Source organism: Pteropus vampyrus, unplaced genomic scaffold (assembly GCF_000151845.1).
Source record: "Pteropus vampyrus isolate Shadow unplaced genomic scaffold, Pvam_2.0 Scaffold131, whole genome shotgun sequence".
Taxonomy (NCBI): domain Eukaryota; kingdom Metazoa; phylum Chordata; class Mammalia; order Chiroptera; family Pteropodidae; genus Pteropus; species Pteropus vampyrus.
The window spans coordinates 2,231,564-2,249,646 of record NW_011888912.1 but is presented as its reverse complement, the minus strand read 5'-3'; the positions used below and the strand labels follow the sequence as shown (position 1 = coordinate 2,249,646).

General features: G+C 60.3%; 2 protein-coding genes across 2 annotated transcripts in view; both read right to left on the bottom strand.

Annotated features, from left to right (window-relative positions):
• IPO9 (importin 9) overlaps window positions 1-286 on the bottom strand; it is a 38,895-nt gene extending 38,609 nt beyond the window's left edge. The window contains exon 1 of the mRNA XM_023534774.1: window positions 173-286. Within this exon, the coding sequence (XP_023390542.1) occupies window positions 173-286 (114 nt within the window). The remainder of the gene's footprint in view (window positions 1-172) is intronic.
• An 806-nt stretch (window positions 287-1,092) lies between these two features.
• The window catches only part of NAV1 (neuron navigator 1), a gene marked incomplete at its 5' end in the record, with an annotated part of 32,353 nt that continues 15,362 nt past the window's right edge, over window positions 1,093-18,083 (bottom strand). The window contains 14 exons of the mRNA XM_023534773.1: window positions 1,093-4,214; window positions 5,567-5,764; window positions 6,697-6,815; window positions 7,243-7,439; window positions 7,862-7,933; window positions 8,058-8,212; window positions 8,840-9,075; window positions 9,757-9,916; window positions 10,138-10,233; window positions 10,396-10,493; window positions 10,789-10,957; window positions 11,042-11,234; window positions 11,489-11,685; window positions 14,690-14,811. Coding sequence (XP_023390541.1) covers window positions 4,119-4,214; window positions 5,567-5,764; window positions 6,697-6,815; window positions 7,243-7,439; window positions 7,862-7,933; window positions 8,058-8,212; window positions 8,840-9,075; window positions 9,757-9,916; window positions 10,138-10,233; window positions 10,396-10,493; window positions 10,789-10,957; window positions 11,042-11,234; window positions 11,489-11,685; window positions 14,690-14,811 — 2,108 coding nt within the window. The remainder of the gene's footprint in view (window positions 4,215-5,566; window positions 5,765-6,696; window positions 6,816-7,242; window positions 7,440-7,861; window positions 7,934-8,057; window positions 8,213-8,839; window positions 9,076-9,756; window positions 9,917-10,137; window positions 10,234-10,395; window positions 10,494-10,788; window positions 10,958-11,041; window positions 11,235-11,488; window positions 11,686-14,689; window positions 14,812-18,083) is intronic.

Genomic DNA, 18,083 nt, shown 5'->3' with positions numbered 1-18,083 from the left:
GGGGATGGGCTGAGAGGACACGCACACATGGACCCGAGCAGTGGGCGAGCCACGCTGGTGACCAGCTGGACTGAGCACTCATGAACATACATGAAATCGATGCGGTAATGAAGGGCAGTCTCCTTGGGCTTTGCCTTTGGGAAACACAGGGGCCCCAAAGCCACGTTATTACTTGCAGCCTCTTCAGCGGGCCATGAACCCGCACCTGCTGGTCGTCGTCAGTTGTCACAAGCGCGCGCCGCATGGGGGGACATACGTCCCCGCCAGTAGACCTCTGCAGGAGCATGTTGCATGCCATCAGTGGGGCCGGCTTGTGGAGGGCTTACTGGCTTCGGCTTCGCCGAGGCCCCAGAGCAAGGATGGAAAACATGGCCGAGCTAGCAGGTGGTGATCGGGGTGGATTTCGCACTTGAACCCTGCGGTGAACGTGTGATTGGGACAGAACTTCCGCTCTCAAACACAAGGGGGAACCATGTTAGAGTCCCATGCAGCTTCCTCCGTCCTGGTTTGTGCAGACGGCCCCCTGCGGTCAGGCAGACTCCCCTCCGTGCCAGCTTCTGTCCCTGGGTGCTGTCCCAGGTGAGGAGGGGTCTGAGGAAGAGCAGGCCGCCCCTGCGCCCGCCCGACTCTCTTGGGATACTACAGGAGATGGTCCCCCTGAGACCGCAGAGGGGGCTGGCCCTCAGTACCGCGACCCTCATCTGAGGGAGCTGGGAGGGAAGAGGTGGTGGTAAAGGTCCACGTGGAGCCCTGCAAACCAGGAAAACCAGGAGGTGAGAAAGGACACAAACAAATCGCTGTTTGTCTGTGGTCCGTACGGAGTGTGGGTCGGTGAGCTGGAGGTCAGTCAGTCGAGACCAGAGCGTGCCAACCAACAGGACCGTTCAGCAAGTCCTTCCCTGCGGGCCTCGCTTCCCACTGGTCCGACCACCTGAAAAAGGCGTTGGGATGAGGACTCACAGGGACGGAGAGAAGCACTAGAGCTGCCACAAGCATAGATCGAAAAAATATCCTCCAGAGCCTCAGAAGAGAGGAGGGAGCAGCAGCAACGTGCTCTTACGAGAGAGAGACACACAGACATCAGGGCCCATGTTGGCCTCCAATTACCGAGTACTTTATTGTTAGTGCCTAGGCAGGCCTCAGGACAGACTCACTGGACACAACGTGTTGGTCTTCACCCGGAAACGAGAGGCACTGTGCCGAGGACTTGTCCTGGGCACGGCTCCCCCGGGGTCGGTGGTGGGGACTGAGCTGGGCACCTGTGCCAGCTTTGGGGGTGTGGGGTCGGCGCGCAGGGGAGGGGAGGGCAGGAACCCATCTCAGATGGGCTGGGCTCCTCTGACGGCACCTGGGGTCGAGGGTTTAGCTGTGGGACCCGCTTTTTGCTGAGAGGTCCCAGTGGCCCTCCCCCCCGAGAAGCAGGTGCATCGGGAGGGGATGCTGTGGGTTTGCTCTTGCCATTAAGTCTGGGGCAGTGACCGCGAGCTCAGGTTTCCTGCTTCGGAGAAGCCTGGATGGGCGTCCCGAGGGGTGATAGCACCATGGGGAGGCTCAGCCTTCTGCACTTGCCACGCGCCCACGATTCCTCGGTGAGATGATGGCCCCTGGTGAGGGGCCAGGCGCGCAGCTGTAAACAGGGTCCCTGGCTCCAGAGGGACAGCTGAGGCTGCAACTCCGTCTCACTAGATGGGAACACACTTTCTGGAGAGAAGCATCTGGAGACCTGGGCGAGATGCAGCAGTCAGCCGGCAGCAGAGGGGCTGGGTCCCAGGAATAGAGGTGAGAAGTCGGAACATGAGAGGCTTCCAATAAAGTCCCAAAAAAGTCCCCCGTGGTGTGCAGGGACACAAGGGCTCCTTGTCTCTGAGGGTCTGAGGCAGCTGGAGTGGGGGAAGGGGTTGCCCCCTTTCCTTTTGTCAAGTAGCCAGTAACATCCACGACAGAAGGCACTGGCCGGGCAGCACCAGAAAATACAGAGTTAGGGGCTCAACGACCCAGCGAAGATGGCGAGGGGAGACTGGGCCCTGGCACGGGACTGGGGCCAAGGACAGGGCTAAGGAGAGGCCTGCGTCCAGAGGAGGCCTGGCCGGCCTTCGCCCCCTCCCAAGTTAGAGTAGCCAGCTCCGGGGCCTCCTCACCCCGCACGGCAGGGACCTTAAGGCAGCGATGTCAGCACCATGCTAGGACAGACGGCCTCTTCCCAACACAGAGCTGTATGCTGCAGCTGCCTCGGTTGGGGACCTCGCAGCTCAAGGCCTGAGCAGCGATAGCACGAGCGAGGTCTTGGGCGCGGGGGAGCCTGTCGTGCCTGGGAGCCACCGGTGAATGCAGCAGGCTCCTCGGGCGATGACCTGGGCCATCATCGGGACCAAAATGAGAGTACCGTGACGCAGGGATTCGGAGGCAGCCGCTGGCTGGCTGGGCGGGCGGGGCCGAGCGGTCGGTTAGTGTGGGTGACGAGGGTCTGTGCTGCTCCGGGGTGGGGTGGTCTGAAGAGTGCGCCGGCCCCGCAAACCCGCACCTGGGCCCGGGGCTTCCAGGGGTGGCGAGACGACGACTCCCCACGTGAGATGAGCAGGGCCCCAGTCCTCCAGGTCCACCTTCGCCAATCCCAAATCTTTGTCCCCAGTGTACGGGACATCCAGTCCGAGGCGTTTGCTAGCTGGCTGCTTTTTTGGCTGCACTTCTTAGATGACCATGAAGGTCTGGACAGCGAGGGGTGTCACTGGGGTTAGCGCTTCCTGCTCAGTGTGATGGTGACAGCTGTGGGACGAAGCGGTGTGGACGGTCAGACGCCCCTCCAGGGTGACTTCTGAGGTGGGTCCCTTTGGAAGGCAGGTCTCTTCTCCAAGTCAAACTCCTCGAGCCTTATATTCTGATTGGGACCATCTCACACAGGTGTGAACATCTACCTGTCACAGACGAATAGTAAAGGCCAGCTAAGAATTTAGGATCCGGTCCAAACAGGCTGTGAGACAGGAAGTCTGTAGCGTTCTCTAGTCCCTGGTGAGGCTCAACGTAGATCTGTCAAGCGGGGTGACGCACTCAGGCCAGAGGGCCGAGCCCCAGGCAGGACGTGTGCTTTCTCGAAAGGGAAGGCAAGGCCCTGGCCCCCACCACTTCTGAACCGACACTCCGTGTCTCGTGCGAGCCCCAAGGATGCCAAAGGCGGTGGCAGGGCAGGTGCCTTGGTGCCAACTTGACGGTGTCAGATCCTCCAAAGAAAACCTACTTGGAAAAGCCAAACTGGCCCCTGGAAAAGCAACCCAAGCATCTCATGAACGTGTGAGGAGGTGGAGGGTAAAAAACAGAAAGAAAAGGAAAATAAATACACAAATGGGGGGGGAAGCAACGAAACAAAAAACAAAAATAAAAAATAACAAAGTAGGGTTTATTGACTCCGTGCGTGTTAGATTAGAGGGCATGACAGAGCGGGCAGTCTTTCTCGGCAGGCTGCGACGTCAGCTTATGGTCTGGCGACTTCTTAGATGGGCAGCTGTCTTGTCGACGTCCTCAATGTCATCCGGGGCGGGTGGTGCTCTGTCTCCCTTGGCACCTGGTTCCCCTCTCCAGCTTCATCATTTCCATTTTTTTTACCTTTTACAGGTTGGTTCAAATATTCTTTAAACCACATGCTTGTTTTCCTGGGCTCCAGCCAGCTCTGGGGGAGAGCGGCCACAGTGGCGGGAGGGAGTGAGCCTGCGAGGACCCAGCAGCTCCCCCCCGCCTCGGCCGGGCGGCCGTCTCAGTGCTGCTTGCGAGGCTCGGCGAGGGACTTGTGAGGCAGGTTCTTGTGATGTCCCCTGCCCCCTCCCCCACAAGCCCAGGAGTCTGGAATCGAGGCCAGAAGTCAAGGAAGGAGACCCAGCATCAACTTTTCCCTGAAGTCAGGAGAGGAGGCCAGCAACGTGTCCAGGGGCCACGAGTTCGCGGACGCCACCCCCCGCTCCTGACGAGGGAGTTCTCGAGGGTGCAGCACCAGGAGCCGGCCCTCTTCCTTCACCCGCCTCCCTCGGTCTCGGTCTCGGTCTCGGTCTCTGGAGAGGGCAGGGAGAGGGGGAGCTGACGGAGCCCGCGCCAGCACCCTGCCGTCCAGGGTGATGGTGACTCCTGGACCCTCAGAGCGTGGCCTGGAGGTTGGGGTCCAGGATGGTTTCTCGATCTGGAGACTCGATGTAATTGGCAGCTTCCTGAAGTTTCAGCAGCATGGCCATCTGAAAAAGAGCAAGCAGATGGATCATTGGGACTGTGGGAAGCACGTAAGATCTGGCTGCGGGTCTGTAAGCAGCTCAGAGTCCAGAGGGTAGAGGTGGTTAACGGCACGGCCCCTGGGACCCGGCAGCCCTGTCAACGTGCACTATGGAGCAGGTATGCGGAGCGGCTCGGCTACACAGGTGCCACGCTGTCACGTGGGGATATCTCGCAGAATGGGACACCTGTGCCTGCAAGGTGCTCACACTGCAGTGGAGGACAGAAGGCTGGGCAGGCCAGCTAACACGGGGGACAGGGCGCCCTGGGAACATGGCTGACAACTTCCCCTTCCCGGAGGCATCAGCGCGCGGCCAGCCTCGGTGTCGCTGTGGTCCTGTCCCCCGCCAGCTCACAGACTCCCCTGCTCATGTCAAGTCCAAACCCCTCAGTGTGGTCACCTCTTTCCCTCTTATTTTCTGGTGCTGTGACCCCCATTTCAGCTACGCTAGTTGATTCTCTATTCCGTCCGCCTTCCACCTGATTTACATGATTTTTAACAGGCTTCCACCTTACGAGCATTTTTAACACAGATAACTTCTGTTTTCAACAAAGTCAAAACTTAAATAAAAATGTATCATGACTAAAGTGGAAGAATTTCCTACCTGACACGTCAAACTTTAAGGTCACAGGGTTTGGACACATTAGCGTCTAACATCATCTACTGACTCGTCCTGTGACATGGATGTGCCCGCGACACTCCCGCCAGCGTGTGTGACAGTCCGGGCTTCCACACACTATTTGGGCTGGTGTGAAACAGTATCTCCTGTCGCAATGTGTACTTCCTCAATTACTGGAGAGGTTAGGGACCTTTTGATGTTTTTATTGGCCAATCGCATTTCCTCTACTCAAAGGCCTTTTCCTAACCTTCGCACACTCTTCTGTCTGGATGAGTTTGAGGAAGTTTAATACAGGTGTCCATTGTCTCTGGTTACAAAAATTGCTGGTATTTCCCTTTGTCGCCCGTCTCAGCCTGCTTTCTACAGGGTACGAAATCTGGGGAACTGAAGCCGTCGTCAGGACACCAGCAGAGGGCAGGCGGCAGTGGGGGAATGCCACCGAGCCCTGCCACCCTACCTGTCTGGTCTCCCCCAGGACCCGGGGGCTTGCGCCAGCATCTTGCGGGCACACGTTCTTACTTGGCTTAACCAGGTCGCAGACACACGGCGTGTACAAGCCAGGACCCTGACCATCGGGGCCCCTCCCGGGCTCGTCCTGGTCCCAACCTCCCCGATACTCCAGCCTCCCCGTGAGGGGACACACGCAGCGCTAAGTTCTGCAACATGCTCGCTCTCTAATTAGATTGGTTCCCACTCACCAGAGGGTCTGAGTCCAGAGAACTTGGGGTGCAGTCTTTGACTGTCCTGTCCTCGGGAGGCGAGGCCATGCTGTGAGGGCCCACGGTGGGCGGGGGCAGGTGGCACAGCTTTGACTGGTCCTGCTGGGCTGACGGCCAGGGAAGAGTGTCCCGGACCCACTCCACTGGGTCCTCCCAAGCAGCTTTCTGTCCGTGGGCCTGGAGAGGAGGAGAACGGGGTGGCGGGAGAAGACCCAGGAGCAGAGGCTCGGTAGTGCAGGCTCCGGCTCTGAGCTCCCTCAGAGGCGAACCTGAGGCTCTAATCGCAGTGGAGTGTCCAGGACCTTCCCAGCGGGACATAAGCTGGCGAAGACTGGTGAAAGCATTGTGTGTTAAAACCTAACAAGTACAGATCTTGTGACCCCACTATCTTACTTTTCGAGTAGGAAATTCTCCCTCCTTAGTAATTATACCTTAAAAATTGTTTTGACTTTGTGGAAAACAGATGGTATCTGCGTAAATGAAATGACGAGTCCCGGCATCTCATCAGGAGATCGCTATCACGGCGACACGTTACTTTTACGGATAACACGTGACCGGGGGTCCAGCGGGCACACGGTCATGAGTGCCAGCATGGACTCCGGGGACCATTACGCGCTAATTTACTGGTGACAAGACTGAGAAGGTTTTTAAAAAAAATGTCATCTTCCTTTTGCACAAAGTTCTTATTCTAATTTTCAGAAGTCTTGTCACACATTCCACGTGTCTCGAAAATGGCCCGGTGCTCTGGGAGGAAGTCCTCGTGTCCTTGTCACACACGAGGGGTGTTAAGAGGCTGGGTAACTGGGCCAAGGCAGCATTCTCTTGGCGGTGGCTAAGGCCATAATCAGGCTTCACTTCACTCTCTGGTCCCTAGAGTGGGGGTCTGAGTTTGGCTGGGGACGTGGCCACAGAGGCAGTGGTCCTGTAGCTGTTCGCAAGTGGTGACTGGAGGCTGAAAAGCAGCCTCGCCTCCCCGGGCCTAACGCGCCCATGCAGAAGGCCTGAGCCCATCCCGGGGGCCGTGTCGGCACCAAGGGCGGGATTCTGCTTTGCCCGGCGAACAGCCCGGCTAGGGACCAGGGGCTAGGCAGTCGGAGGGCAGGGCTCACCTTGACCCCGTCCCGGGCCCCTTCCTGCAGGTAGGGGATGATGGAGCTGTTCCACAGGTCGATGAACCAGGTCCGTGAGTCCTCAATGCCGACCGGGCAGGACAGGAAGAAGCAGGGCCCTGCGAGAGCGTCACACCATCAGCGGCCTGGGACCTGCCCTTTGGACTCCCTGGCACCGGGCACAGGGCTCTGCCGGCCAAGGGTCAAGGGAGCCTGGTGTGCAGGGACCCGAGACCGCTCCAGACCGCGGGCCCGATGGCTTGGTGGCAGTCACGCAAATGCGTGTTCCGGGTGCAGAGGGGGAGGGGGTGTGGGACGCTCTGACCCCGGCACTTTCCAGTGCTCTCCCACTGACAGCGGGGACAAGCGAGGGAGGGAGTAGCTTCCCGAAGGCTGACGTGACGGGGCCACATCGTGGCGCTAACGGCATTGGGAGCTGGCTAAGGCGCAACGTGGCTCTAAGTCTGCGACCCTTCTGCATGCAGAGGACCCCAGAAAGGAGGGGACCCCGCGGGGGGCACGGCGGGCGGGGGCTGAGCGCGGTACCGATGAGGAAGTCCGAGGTGCTGTGCTTCTCCAGGAAGGTGTGCAGGTGGTACCACAGCTTGGGCACCCACTCCAGCACCCGCAGCAGGTCTTCCCGGTTCGCGTTGGCATCGCTGTCCGACTCCACCAGCTTCCTCCGCAGGTAGCGAGCCAGGAAGCCGTTGGCTGGCTCCACGTTGTTGGAGAAGGTCAGCATCCTGCCCAGGGACAGGAAGTGGGGTCGGACGGGCAATGGGGACGCCGCCAGGCTTCGCCCTCCTCCTGCCGGCCTCCCACGAAGCCCGCTGGGTTGCCTCTCAAGTCACGGTGGGGTCAGCTGAGCTTGGGGCAGTAGCCCGGGGCGGGCTGAGCTGATTGGCAAACCAGTGACCCTCTTCAGACAACCAGCTGCCCTCGCTGACCCGGCTGAGAGGCCAAGTTACAGCTGCGTCTCTGAGTTCTGCTGTCCCCTCCTCTTCCCCAGGGTCCTTCTCTACCACGTAACCGACGTGGCCAACAACTCTCTGCCCCCAGCCCAGAAGGCTCTGGCTGGCCTTCTGCAACCTACTACCCTCTGGCCAGACTTGGCTTACAGACTCTCGAACAGGTGGGGAGGTGTACCCAGGGCCACAGTTCTCACCTGAAGCTCAAGTGCAAGCCGTGATTGGGTGTCATCTTCACAGGCTGATTGGTGGTGCCTATGATGTAGGGGCTGTGGGAACAGAGGGGACGATGCACATAGCCTCGCTTTAACACTTGCTTCCTGCCACGCTCCCGGTGGGCTGGGCTGGGCTGGGCCCCCTTCTTCCCAGGGGACGGTCCTGCGTCCAGCTTACCATTTGTGGTACTTGCAGGTGAGGGCCCCATTGACCAGCTCGCTGATGGAGCCTGCTTCGCTCAGGTCGTCCAGCAGGACCACCAGGGGGACGTCCCCAGTCCCCGTGCCGCGGTCTATTTGGTGGGCCAGGTTGGAGAGGTACAGCTGCAGGTCCTGAAACAAAAGGTGCTCAGGGGCCTGGGCCTTGGTGGGGGGCACCCGGCGCTCAAGGGGGCTGTGCCAGGTCCAATGGACGCATGCCTGATGGGTGCGCGCCAACACCGACCGTGGAGGCAGATGGCCCACACTGAGAGGCAGGGTCCCCGGGCTCTAAAGCATCCCTCTCAGCAGGGGCTCCCAACGGAAGAGCCAGGATTTAAACCAATCCCGAAGTGTAAGGGGTGCTCAGGGACAGCGAGACCCGGCAGGGGACCGCACATGTGACACAGTTCCGAGTGCTTCTCGGAAAGCCCAAAGTCAGGGAGTAAAGCTGACGAGAAAGGCAGAGAGGAGACAAATGAGCAGGGACGGTGGCAGGGGTGGCAGAGTGAGGCGGGACGAGGAGCACGTGGCTCGGATGACGGTCAGCTGGAGGGGAAGGGGCACGACGGCCTGGGAGCTGAGAAGGAAGGGCCAAGGTCTGGAGCAAAGACCGGGAAGGGGGTGCGGGAGGCCACTGGAGAGGCGGGAGGAGGAGGGCTGGGAGGCGGTGGCGGGGGAAGGAGGGGCGGGAAGGGCCTGGCAAGGTCTGGGGAGGCCAAGGCCTGAGAAAGCGCTGGCAGGGTCTCGGGACGCAGCCACCTTGCAAGACTGCTGGTGCATGTTGAAGGTGCTGACGATGCCCTCGGTGACCTCGCGGCCAGAGCGCTCGACCAGGTACTCGGCCAGCCGGTTGGTCAGGTAGGTCTTGCCCGTGCCGCTGGGGCCCGAGAGGACGAGACGCCGGTGCTTGAGCAGGAGGCTGATGTAGTGCTGCATCATGGGCTTGGGGATCAGCGTCTCGAACACCAGGCTGTCGATGCACTTCTGCTTGAGACCTGAACCCCAGCCCCAGAGAGCACAGGTCTCGACAGGGCCCCAAAGGTGGCAGGGGGTCCCGAGGCCCTTCCCACTTCAGCCAGGAACTCAGCCTCTCGCCCCAGGTTCCACAGGAACCCCTGACCCCAGTGTTGGCCGTGTGGCTCTTATTTTTAGGGACAGGCTGTGAGCTACAGGTGCATGGGTGGACTGGGCAGAACTTTCCCTGTGAACAGCAATGTCCCTGGGAACGAAAGTCAGTACTGGGTCTTCATATCTCACACTACATCATCCTCTGGTGTCCGCAGGGGATTGGATCCTGGACCCCGGATACAGAATTCTGAGGGTGCTCACGCCCCTTACCTAAATGGCGGAGCACCTGCACGTAACCCCTGCACACCATCCCCTATCCTTGAAATCGCCTCTAGTTACTTACACCTGCTACACTGTAAACGCTCTGTAGGTAGTTGTTACAGTGTATTGTTTAGGAAATAAAGACAAGGGAAAAAGCCTGTACACGTTGCAATCCTAGGCCTAACCACACAGTGCACGTTAGCAACAATGTAACATTTAAAACAGTATTTTCCATCCCGGTTGGTGTAGCTTCCATAATTGCTGTGGAATGCATACGTGGGAGCCCGCTGACGATCCTCCCCTTCCCTTCATCCCAAACCACTGTACCGTGAGCGACAAAGACCGACCTTTGAGGGAGACCGATATGTTGTTGACTCCACGGCGGCAGGGAGGCAGCTCCGGGGGCTCTGAGTCCAACACGCGCTTCACGTGGCTGATGCTGTAGCCGTGGATGGACTCGGTGCTCAATCCCAGGGTCGAGGCTGGGTCCATCTTAGAAATGTAGTCCTGACGGGGGAGGATGGGAGAGGAAGATGCTGAGGACCACCGAGAAGGTGAACACACAGATGCAGAAGTCACAGCAAAAGCACATGGGAGGGAACAGAAGCAGATGGACAAGGCACTTGGCATTTCTCCATGGGGATCAGAGGTGTCCCAGACCCCAGGGTCTGGATGGCCCTGTATCCCCAGGAGGAAGAGCAGCCTTTGTGGGAACACGTGTTCCTTACCTTGAACACCTGGAACACAGCTTCATCCAGCATCTTCCAGTCAACTTGTCCACTGACCTTGCTGCATCCCAGGAAGAACTCCTGCTGCTTCAAGTCCTGTGAGGCCGAGGGAGAAGCATGTGAGCCTCTGGGCCGATGACGCCAAGGAGAGGGAGACCCTACAAACTTCAGGAGCTGAGGACTCTGGCTCTGGGGGTACTCAGGGCGGGGTGTCCCGAGTGAGGGTGACAGTGTCGGCAGCCCTCCCGGAGTCCTCACCCCTCTGATGACGCGCTGGGGCGACATCCTCACCACCACCCGGAGCGTGGCCTCCTCCTTGGGGCCGCAGGTGCTGATGCCGTCCATGGGCGACAGGTCTGCAGGCAGCGAGGGCGACTGAGCCTTAGGGGCACCCGCAGGTGCTCCTAAGCCCCCCACCCCCACTGTCCCGTCTAAGCGGTTCTTGCCACGGAGAAGAGACGCAGCCCCAAACGGAAAGATCGCTAAGGTCCAGGACCATAATGACACTTTGTCCCGTGACACCGGCATCTGCTTGGCTTAGGCGCTGTCACCTCCCTGGCCAAGGAAGACGCCACCAGAGCACGGGGAACGTGTGGCCGTGGGCCGGACCCTGCTCTCCTGTCCTGACAGGCCCCTCCCCCAGACAGGTACCTGTGTCCGTGAGGCTCGGGCTGGAGCAGTGGGCGAGAGCGAGGCCCAGCGAGCGGCGAGGGGACGGCAGGGCAGCAGGCCCCGGGACCTGCCCTGGGGCGGGGCCGGATGAGGGGCCGGGGGCGACCTTCAGCCGGTCGTTCTCCGCTTTCAGCAGATCGACCTCCAGCTGTGTGGAACAGACGGGGTCGGGGTCGTGGGGCGGCCGACGGGGCCGGGGCCGCAGCCGCAGCCCGCCCCGCCGGACACCAACCTGCATGTTGTGCATGGTCTCCCGCAGCTGGTCCAGCTGGTGGGCGGAGTTGAGGGCCTCCAGGCGGATGTCCGTCAGCTTCATCTCCTTCTCCCAGAGCTCGGAGCGCAGCTCCGACACCTCCTTCCTCTCCGGCTCCTCCTCCTCGCCAGCCGCGAACAGCCGGGGGTGGGGAGCCACGTGAGCAGGGATCCTGGGAGAAAGCAGCAGTCAAGCCAGCAACGTGCGGAGCTCGTCCCTTGGGGGACAGAGACTGGCTGCAGCCTCGGGTCCCCCTGCCCCCAGGCACCAGGAGGGACAGCGAAGGCCCTTCCGGTGGTCCCAGAGGCCACGGACAGGTCTGTGTGCGGGGCGCTGTGTGTCCAGGGTCGGAGGTGCTGACGGCCAGCTCCAGCCAGCAGTTCACCTGGGCGCCGGGTGGGGGGTGGGCAGCGGGGGAGCGCTTACTCGGTGGCATCGACGCCCACAGAGGCCAAGCTGGAGGACTTGATGGCAGGCGAAGCCGTCTCCGTGGCACCGTGCTGCAGTTTGGGGGACGAGGGGGCTGAGGAGTCGGGGGTGGCAATCTCCTCAATGTCGGAGTAGGAGGACGCGGACTTGGGCCCCTTCTTGATGCTGAAGGCCTTGTTGAAAGAGCTTCGGAGCTAGAATAGAGCAGACCAGGGGGCGTCAGGCATGGGGGGACAGCGCGTGGTCGGCCATCGGGGGTGGGGACTCTGCTTCCCTTTTCAGGGCTGCACGTGACACGGGGAAGGTGAACAGGAGAGTGGCCTAGAAGTTAGGGCTGCGACAGCGTGGGGCACCCTGGCCTGCTTCTGCTGTAGGCCACGGCAACTCTTGGGCCTTCTCTCCCCCTTGGGGGAACTGTGCCCAGGAGGGACGGAGAGAAGCCCCAGGGGGCAAAGGGCAGAGGTCGCAGCAGCCCGGGCTGCCAGTCCAGAGCCGGGCTCGCTGGGGGCCTCCTTCAGGAACCAGCTCTGAGCAGGTGCGTGGGGGCGCAGCCCACTCCCATTACCCGGGACCTGACGCGATTCTGGGGGGAGCAGCAGGGAGTGGCACCGAGTTTCTTTTCATGTCTCTTGTGCTCAGCACCTCACAGAACGGTTAAAACAGCCAGGCACTGGGCTTTCCACCACTGCTGTTCAAAGGTCCTGAGCAAGGGACAACGAGGGACTTTCCCCAGCACCCCCTCAGAGTACCTGGGGTGCTGTGACCTGACCATAGCCTGCTTGGTCTCGGGGTGATGAGCTTGGGTGTCAGGGGCGTGAGCTGGAGATGCAGACCAGGGCCCCGTCCCACACCCACTCGCATGCGTCCATAGAGCATGCACACCGCACAGCGACAGACGAGTGGCAGCGGCAGACAGAGGGAGGGAGGGGTCGAAGGCTGTAGGCAGACCAGACCTTTGGGACAGTGAGAAGGGAACGGAAGGGCCGATCTGACGGGACTCTAAGTGTCTCTCCTGGAGCACAGTGATGCTGTTCTGTGACAGGCGGAGCTGAGGGGTGGGGTCTCTACCGGGTTGGACAAAGATAACAAATCTGGCCTCAGTGGGGCAGGAGACATCACACGCGAGCACTCAAGGCTCAGAAGTAGTGGACGTGGAGTGCCCCGCAGAGATGGGTACTGAGGCCACAAAGGCCAGGGGACCAGCTTGGGACTGCACGACGAAAAGAGGGCTTGGGGCCAGGACTCAGGCCCCTAGTTCTCCATGTCCAGCCTCGTGTGTGCACGTGTGCACATGTGCACGTGTCTGTGTACATGTGCGTGTGTGTGCGCTCTGCACACAGAGACCCAGTGACCGGTCGGCCTGGAGTGGATGCCCTCTCAGGCCACAAGGCCCTCACGGAGAAGGTCCGCATAGGCCGGTGTTCCCAAAGCAGAGCTGCGGGGACACAGTAGGAGTTGTGTGGTGTCGAATGAGTCCAGGACAGGATGGACCAAGCCCAACGCGAGTGAGGGCCACGCCGGGCCTCCCCGCACGGACATGCAAGGAGAAAGCAGTGACGGCGCTGCTTTGCAGAGGGCACCCCGGTGGCCTACTGGGGCGCGTGGGGGGAGCTAACCTGAGGCGTCGGGCTTAAACACCTCCCGGGCACCTCGACCCCACTCTGTCCTCCGCCCCCCAGGCAGCGCTCCGGCTGGCAGGGTCGTCTCCACCACTCCCGCTTATCAGCGGTGGACACGCAGGAAGGTCCCAGCACGCTCCTGTCACCATCCCGCCTCGGGGTAGCTTTTACTTCCTGGGTGATGCTTCCCACCCTCTGCTCTTAGACTACCAGCTCCTCGAGCACTCACTGACTGCGTTAAGCATCCTGGCACCACTGGATGGTTGTCAGCGATCTGATAACTGTGACTGTCCCCTCAGCTATTCTGTCCCCTTCGATGGCGTAGACTATAGACTCCATCCCCCACAGCCTTCACAGCACCTGGCTCAATGCTGGCATGGGGTGAGTGGACCCAGACATCTGGTTTGTAACAGAAATTCTGGGCGCACTCGGTTTGTCCTGGGCGATACTCTCCCTGCAAAATGCCTTTGGAAACTCCACAATGGCCAGAGGGCCTCGGGGTTCCGGGAGACCTGAGGGTGCCCCCGACTGGGCCGTGTTCCTCATCGGTCTCTGGCTCGTCGTAGTCTAGAGCTAAGTCTGCAGGCGAGACCCAAAGTGAGCGGGCCTCTGGGAAGCGCAGTCAAGACCATGACCGTCAGCAACGGTCTTCCAGAAAGCCACTTCCTGGAGTGCGACCGCTCTGTGAGAGGCTGGTCTCTAACGTGGGGGATGGGAGGGACAAATGCACCGGGACTTTGTTTGCTTTTCCCTCTTGGCCCCAACCAGAACACTCCTGTCCCCGTGGGTGCGGCGTGGATGGGCCATGCAGGGCAGTGAGTCAGGGACCCTGGGCGATCCTTACGGTTAGTTTCATGAGTGGCTAATCATTGTTTAGGGGCAAGGGCTGCTCTGGAAATGGGAAAGGGACAGCAGAGGGACAGAGAAAGCGGGGGACAGAAGCGGGGTCTCTTACCTCATAGACCTGGAAAAAAATAGGGATTTGAAGTCAGCATTTTGAAGGGAAAAAAAAAGAAGCAACACTTAATCACTCGGTTCACATGGCGGGGACCTGTCTGCGCTCTGCAAAGGGCGTGGGCCGGGCCTGCTGGACAGGGGACAGAGGGCGAGGAGTCTCGGCCTGGGGGTCCTCGCCTTCCCACCGGCAGCGGGGGAACTAAGTGTCTTAGACCTGCCTGAAGAATTCCAGAAGGGTCATCCAAAGTGGAGGTCATCTGGGAAGAATAAAACCCCAACTGCCTCTGGGCCAAAGGCGACACAAAGGTTCTTTGGAAGCGAGCTGGAGACCTCCACTAGTGCCTCCGCAGCGGGCGGCGCTGTCGTGAAACCCTCTTCCCGTAGTGCGAGGGGAGTGGGCTGGGGCGGGTGCTCCCTCCTGGGGAGCCCGTGTGCCCTGGCCCGTGCGCGGGGCCGAGGGAAGCAGGTGCGGTGTGGGCTGGAGGGGCGGCCCGGGACCAGCAGGGACGGGCAGGGCGGAGGCGGCCTTGGCGGACAGCGCTCTGGGGCCGAGTGCTCTGGGGCGGGATCTCTGCTAGTTCTGGGGGGTCCGGCCACGCAGACCCCACCGGCCGTTACCCACCCAGCTCTTCTTCTTCTTCTTCTTGGCCTCCGCGTCCTTGCCGCTGCCGATGCTGGAATGGCTGGTGATGCTGTTGAGGCTCGAGATGCTATCTGAGGAGTTCTGTCTCTTGATCCGCAGTTCTGGGGGCCGAGGACAAGCGGCAGGGGGGGAGCACAGACGGGGGTTAGAGGCGTGAGGGGTGGGGAGGGGGCCCGACCACAGCCTGGGTCCACGTCGTCATCGTTTGGGTCATTCTCCAACAAACATTTATTGAGTGGCGATCACGTCTCGGCATAAAAAAAGCCAAAGGTAAAAAATAAGTAAGAAATGATTTCAAGAAGCTCCCGGTCTAGAAAGAGAAACAACTGAGCACAAACTAGTGCACTCGGCTCGACCAGGCTCTCGCCCGCCCAGCACGGGTTCCCGGGTCCCACGGGAACGCCGCGTCTGGCTGTCTGAGGAACTGCCAACTGGCTTTCAAAAAGGCTGCATCATCTTATGTCCCCACCGGCCACGTGTGAGGGCCCCGGCTGCTCCACACCCTGGTCGGCGCCGGCCACTGCCCTCCTTTCTGCCGCAGCCATCCTACTGGACGTGAAGTGGGATCACCCTGCGTTTTCATTTGAATTTCCTGGATGGCTAAGGAGATACAGAGCATCTTTTCACGTGCTTTTTGGCCACGTGTGTACCTTCGGGGAGAGATGTCTATTGAAATCCTGGGCCTATTTGTAAAATTGGGTTACTGGTCTTTTTACTGTTGGGTGTTTAATATATTCCGGACGCGAGACCCTCATCGGACACAGGACTGGCAAGCATGTCCCTTTCTGTGGACGGTCTCTTCAGTGTGTGGACAGTGTCCTCTGGAGAACAGGGGTCTCAGCTGGCAGAAGAGACCGAGATAGAGACAGCGACTCAGAAGCTGGGGAAAAGCTCAGTGCAGAGCGGGGACCTTAACAGGGCTGGACCTTGGGAGTCTCGGGTGCTGCTCCCTTCCCTCTGCCTGTGTGCGTGTGTGCGTGCACGTGTGTGCGTGTGTGCGTGTGTGTGTAGGAGGTGTACTTTCCGGCACTGTGGTGAATGTTAACATGCACTCTGATTCAGAACAGCAAACTCCCGGTTAAGTGTTATCTCATTTCACAGGAGTCAAGTAAAGTAAGTACTAAATATGGGAAGTTAGGTTTGGGGAATATGGGGGTCGCTGGTGACTTTGGGGAAAGCAGTTTGGTAGGGTGACGGGGACAGGAGTGGAATGATAGTGGGGTTAGGTGTGAAAGGTGGGACAGTAAGTCTTGAAGGAAAGGAAAGAATTATAATTGGGGAGGACACAGGCAGATACCTCCTTCTGCTCCTTTAAGATGAAAGAGCCTTTAGCAGCATCCCCTACGAGCAGAGAGAAGTCAAGATCCAGATGATGTTCGTGTGCGACTGTGTGAGTCTGTGTGCGTGAAAGCATGTAGGTGTGTGACTGCGTACGTGTGTGTGTGACTGTGTGACGCTGTGTGTGAGTGTGTGTGCGCGGGGGGCGTAACTGCTGGAAGGACCATCCCTAAGCATTAGATAAGGGGTCGCTCTTGGCCGGAAGGGCCAGCTCCTTCCGACGAACGGGGCGAGTACGTAGGGACGGGCGGAAGGCGGACGGCTGCAGTGGGGACGGGCAGGACCTGCCCTCTGCAGATGTTCGCCGTCTCGGCGAAGGAGGAAGCGCAGTCTGCACTCAGAGGAGGCAGCGGCGCTGGGCCGTGGGCTGGGAGAGGGCTGCGGGCAGGTGGGAGTCACTGGCAGCGCGTTGGAAAAGAAACCAGACCCCGGATGAGGATGAGGACGAGGGCGCGGCTGGGGTCTCTGTGGCGTTCGACGCTGGTCCTGACTTGCTCTAGCCAAGCCCGAACGCGTGGCTGTGAGACGCCGAGGCTAACTTGTCCTTTGAGCCCCACGCACTAGCCTGCGGTGTGGGCCTCACTGAAGAGTGGGTGGCGTCCCGCCTCAGAGAACAGGGACGGAGACCGAACCAGACTGCACAGGTGCGTGCACACACAGTTCTAGGACCACCGCAAAACCGAGGAGCAAAAATTCACTCGACATCGACATCCCCACCAGAGGGCGCATTTGTTCCAACTGATGGACCTGCACTGTCGCCGAGTCGCAGCAGCCATCAGATCAGCCTCACTCTTGGAGGTGTGCATTCTGGGGGTTTGGACACACGTGCAGTGACATGTACCGTTACAGTGTCGCACGGAATCCTGTCTCTGGCCTAAGCCTCCGTGCTCTGCCTGTCCGCCCTCCCTTCCTGGACCCACCTTTGGGCGTGGCTTCCGAGGCGCTGAGGGCCCCCTGGATGACTGCCTGGGCCTCTGAGTTCTTTTTCTTCAGAAAATCTATGGTTTCTCGCAAATCCAGCAACTCAGTGTCCTAAGAGAGAAATGAAAACAGTCACTGGTGGGGTCTGGGAGCCCTACTATGTGCCAAGCAGTGGGCGAGGCAGTGGCATCCTACCACGCGTGTGACAGAGGGCTGGGGAGACGGGACAGTTGTCTTACGCGGCGGGTTCGGAACTCGGGGTGACAGAAAGGGAGGGGGAGGGCCGCCTCACCTTCTCCTCTGCGGTCTCCGCCAGGTGCCGCAGGCGGGACGTCATGCTCACCAAGCTCTGCTCGAAAGCCGCCACCAGGTTAGCCTGGAACACACACACGAGGGTCTTAAGTCGTCCAGGGCTTGGGGCGAGGCGAGGACTGAGGGGGGCTGTTAGCTCATCTTCTGTCTCAGAGCTAACTGGGGCCCGTGAACCTCTCAGTGCGTTTTAAATACTGATCCTCCTGAGCAGACAAGGCACCATCGCATGGCTTTCTGGAGGGGACCTGAGCAAGGACAGACAGCCTGAGGGAGGGCACGGGAGGTTTGGAGGCTCCTGGAGACGGGGGAGCTGGCACCTATTATTCACCGGTGGCCACTGTCCCTGTGCTCCAAGGGAGGGTACAGCCTCGGGGTGGCCCATCACCACAGTCTAACCCCGTTGTCCCTCTGGCTGGCCCCACGGGCCCAGCAGGAACTGGCATGTGGTCCCTCCACTCTGCTGGGGCCTGGTCCCTCTGGGCTTGCTCTGCAGGGCTGCAGGTCGAGGAGGCACAGGCACAGTCAGTGACGTGGACGCTAGGTGTCAGGTCAGGGTCACCGGGCCCCTCCAGGGAGGAGGCAGGCTGGGTACATTGGGGCTGAGGCCGCATGTGGCAGGACGTGTAGGAACGGTGAAGGGAATGAGGCCGGGACCTAGAAGGGGACCGCGTGGGGACGGAGAAGTCGCCAGCGAGCCGGCGGCCGCAGCAGCAAGTGACAGGCGGGTTCCGAGCAGGCGCTTCACCCCGAGCTCCTGGATGCCTGTGATGTGCTCCCGCTGCCTCGCTCCCCTGGGGTCCCC